We start from the raw sequence: 4092 nt of genomic DNA, 5'->3' as shown, positions 1-4092 counted from the left end.
TATATACACGACACCACAAATTACTTTGTTCTTTTCTCATAATTGTATTAGATTTAGAAATGTGTAGATCCAATTTGAGTTGTATGCATGTCAAAAACATAAATTCCCAACAAACTCATTTTTTAGGTACTGTATTCAAATCCTAATGCATGATACGATGGTTTTTATTGTTTTATATGACGCAGTTGGAATAAATAAATTGTAATAAAATTAGCTGAATTTACCCGTAAATAAACTAACATAATTTTACATATGTTTCTATTGTGGACTTTAAGGTTAAGAAGCCTGTATATTCATGCACATTTTTTTTAACTAGCTGAACGTTTGATTGTAACTACTTTTCCTTTGGCCATTGTTTTGAGTTTTATTTTGAAATCTGCGACCGGAAGTTTAGCATCTTTAGCGTAAAACGTCAAAAACCGAGTTCTGAACAGCTTAAAAAGATGATCCACGGCGCGTAGCGTTTGTCATATTTACCTTTAAATTGTATTTAACATCATTTCATCGTATCGTTTCTTAATGATCGCTACGATTGTTTCTTGTTGAGTTTGTTGACATTTTTTTCTCTCCGTTTCCCCCCTCGGTGTGTCAGCTGTCTCCGCCCACACATTCCTGTGTGTCTGGGTTTGCAGGAGGAGGAAAGAAGAAAACTGGACGTGTAGCTTTTCTGAAAACACACAAGAACCTGAGCGGAGATGATACTGAGCGACGAAAACAGTTTCCAGCCYAAATCTATCCGATGTGGCGTTTATTTGTTTGTGTTGAATCCAGTTGGACTTGTTTCTGAGTCGTGAGTTCGTATTTCTTTTATTATTTGTTTATTTTTTCCCCTCCCAGACACGCAGAAGTTGTGTGGAACTTTATTTTTGAGTTTGGAGTTTGTGAGCAGCAGAGAAAGCTCGGCGTGTGTCGCTGCTGGAGGAAATAAAGTGAGGGAGGCCGGAGGAGGACATCATGGAGATCCTGGASAGCAGCGAAGCGTTTCTCCACTGGGACAGAAACCTCAGCGAGCTGTCTGAGGCCGAGGACATCGACTCTGTGCTCTACCCCAACGTAAGTGATCGATTATTGATCGACCAAAGGCGAAAGGAGGCACCGCCGCTGATCGATCAGGGCCTGCTGATTGGCTGCAGCCTGTCACTGACAAGCAGCAGCTTCATCATTTGATGAGGGAGTTATTAAGGGGAGGGAAGTGTGTGTGGTACCCTGCTCTCCATTCACAAAACTGAGCCTTGGGGTCCAGAGTGCAGCAATTCTGACTCGACTGTGYTGCTGCTTTTTGGAAGTGTTATCCCACTGTCTGCTCTGAAGTTTGTGTTTTAAATTTCCTCATGGGCATTATTTTTCATTAAAGTCACTGGTTTGCAACTTTCACTCACAAAACATGTCATTAATCTACCAAACTAAACCGATAGAGTGATTTAACTACAGGAAGCAGCAGCTGGAAAGTAATGATTAAAAGGCAGGCTTAAAATTCAAGAATATTTGCAAGATCAGTGCTTTAAATCAGTGGTTCCCAAACTTTTCAGCTTTTGACCCACAAAATAACAGTAGCAGAGACCTGTGCCCCCAACTATTTTTGGATATAAACATTTGTATCAGGTCAACAAAACATGGGCATAGTAACAATATATTGTATACTACATTTAACCATTTTAAATTCACTAACCTCACTCCTTTGTAACAACTAAGGCAAAAATGTCATTAATTCAGAAAATCTTTTCAGGACCCCAGCTTGATGTTTCGGGACCCCACTTTGGGCCCTGACCCCAACTTTGGGAAACACTGCTTTAAATCACCAATTTCCACTCACAGTTGTAACATTTTAATTACATTTCTAGCTTATAACGCCTAATTAAAAGCGGCTTTTTAAAGGTTTGTTATTGTGCAGTGTATAAGAAAACAGTTTCATATATATTTTCTTATAACAGATGCTCCTGTTTTTATCAGGACATCAGGAAACAACTTAAGTTACCGTGTATCTAATGTTTACAGAATGGTAATAAAATTAGATGGGAGGAGACTAATAAAAGAGAGAGATATCACACAGCGTTTCCTCTCTGTAACCTGAACTTTGCATTTAAAAGTCCGTTATATAACTCGGTGTGTCTTCTATCACCGCAGCCAAGACRAGTGTGTGTGAGATGGAAAGAGTGAGGCTGCTGTGTGTGCGTGCGTGCACATGTGTGAAGAGCAGGGTTCACTGAGTGTAAAAACATCTGGCTCAGACGACTGCGATCAGACACCAAAGAGTCTGAATCAGCCTGATCTGCACAGCTGGTGGCGGCTCCTCCTCCTCCTCTGAGAACAGCACACCAACACCGTCTGACCGTAAACGAGTTAAAACTTGCATTTACCTTTTCTGAGAGGGTTCATGATGTGAGTGCGGCTGCTTTTAATCAGCACCTGAGGCTACAGTTTCCAGCAAACCCCAACACTGAATAAAACAGAGCTGCGTTATGCTCTGAGAAAGCACCCTGTCAGCTTTTTTTATTGATGCCAGGAACAAAAACATACGTCTAATTTTTATTTCGTTGGCTAAATGATAAGAAAATTTGACGTAAGACTGTTGTTTGTTTAATATTTCACGCAAGTTTTGTAAATTTTTTGAAACTTTGTCCACTTTTAGTTGGGATATCAGAGACTGTAGCGATGAAGAAGATAAAAGCTAAGCTCTAGGTGAATTACAGGTCTAGTGAGTAGAATGTGGTGCTAGTGGTCAAAGAACTTCGTTTTCTTCCATATTCATGACCAAAAAAAAAAAAAAATCTTTGGATTCTTTTGTCAGCTAGAGTTGGGTTCGTTTTAGGCTTTGAAACCATATATTTTCTGTCTAAACATTTCAGTCTTAAAGAGGCTTTATATTTGGAGTTTATCATCTTTTATTGTGAAAAATCAGGTATTGGAAAAAKTCAACTCAAAGGATTTCTGTGTGGATATTCTAAATATAGAGAGAGTATAGTATGTGGCTGTATGAGAGCGAGGGATGCTTGAATGTAAAAACCAACAGGACTGTAAGTGTTTGAGTTTCACGCAGCTTTGAGGAACAAACTGGGGTCTTTGTTCATTTCCTGGTTGTGGGTGGGCTCTGGAGTCCCCCTCCTCTTTAGTGGGGTTTCAAGTCGATGGGATTCCTCAGAACAGCGTGAACCTTGCTCCCCCTCAAAACGCCACCACCCAGCCCCCAATGAAGGTCACAGCATGTGRTAATTTAATGAAATCTGCACGTGTCCGTACGTTATCAGGGTGATTCCAAGGGCGATACGTCATCATGTAGCTGTTATTAAAAGCAAAACATAAACTCCAATTCTTTATCTCGTTGATTCCACATCCTTCACCCCAAGGCCATAAAACTAAGGTAAAAATGCTGTATTCGTTTCACCTCCTTTCCTTATCCTCCCATCTCTGTTTTGTGAAAGTCTTCAATCAATCAGGTTGTTCAGGTTTTTCAATACGAAGGCGTATTTCTTCTTTCATGTACTCATGCATGGCATTCCTTTTAATGATYGAAGGCTTGTCTGTGTGACGCGATTTCTTMTKTTTAAAKTAAGAAARATAAACAAAATAAAGAGTTAAGTCMAYCATTGTGACTGTAAAATGTCCACTATTGTCCCAGTCCCCATTTGGCTCACATAAAGTACTTGGTTAACATCAGTGTGGACCCCAAGCAATATGCATACAGGAGGAACTGGTCTGTACCTGACCCATGGCCACCCGCCCTGCTCTCTCCTGGAGACTCGGGACTTGTGTCAGACTTGCTCTTTTTGGATTTCAGTTTTGTGTTTATCACGTCATTCCAAAGATGCTAGTCAATGAACTGCTCTTGTTCGGACTGAACCCATTAATACACAACTGACTGGCACACCACAAGGATGTGTCCTGAGCCCCCTCCTGCACTCATGCTCGGCTAGGTATACGGGAAATCACATTGCAGATGACCAGTGTTGTATAAAGTACCACAAAGTGATACTTGAGTAAAAGTACAAGTAGCTTACCAAAAAATTACTTTGACAAAAGTTAAAGTCTCCTTTAGGAATATTACTTGAGTAAAAGTCTTAAAGTATCTGATATTTTTTATACTTAAGTATTAAA

General features: G+C 40.0%; 1 protein-coding gene across 1 annotated transcript in view; it reads left to right on the top strand.

Moving 5' to 3' along the window:
- Positions 1–76: 76 nt before the first annotated feature.
- creb3l2 (cAMP responsive element binding protein 3-like 2) overlaps positions 77–4092 on the top strand; it is a 32587-nt gene continuing 28571 nt past the window's right edge. The window contains exon 1 of the mRNA XM_014018249.1: positions 77–1053. Within this exon, the coding sequence (XP_013873703.1) occupies positions 955–1053 (99 nt within the window). The 5' untranslated portion in view covers positions 77–954. The remainder of the gene's footprint in view (positions 1054–4092) is intronic.

Source organism: Austrofundulus limnaeus, unplaced genomic scaffold, assembly GCF_001266775.1.
Source record: "Austrofundulus limnaeus strain Quisiro unplaced genomic scaffold, Austrofundulus_limnaeus-1.0 Scaffold187, whole genome shotgun sequence".
NCBI classification, from domain to species: domain Eukaryota; kingdom Metazoa; phylum Chordata; class Actinopteri; order Cyprinodontiformes; family Rivulidae; genus Austrofundulus; species Austrofundulus limnaeus.
The sequence above is the reverse complement of the archived record's forward strand: the minus strand, read 5'-3'. Positions and strand labels throughout refer to the sequence as shown.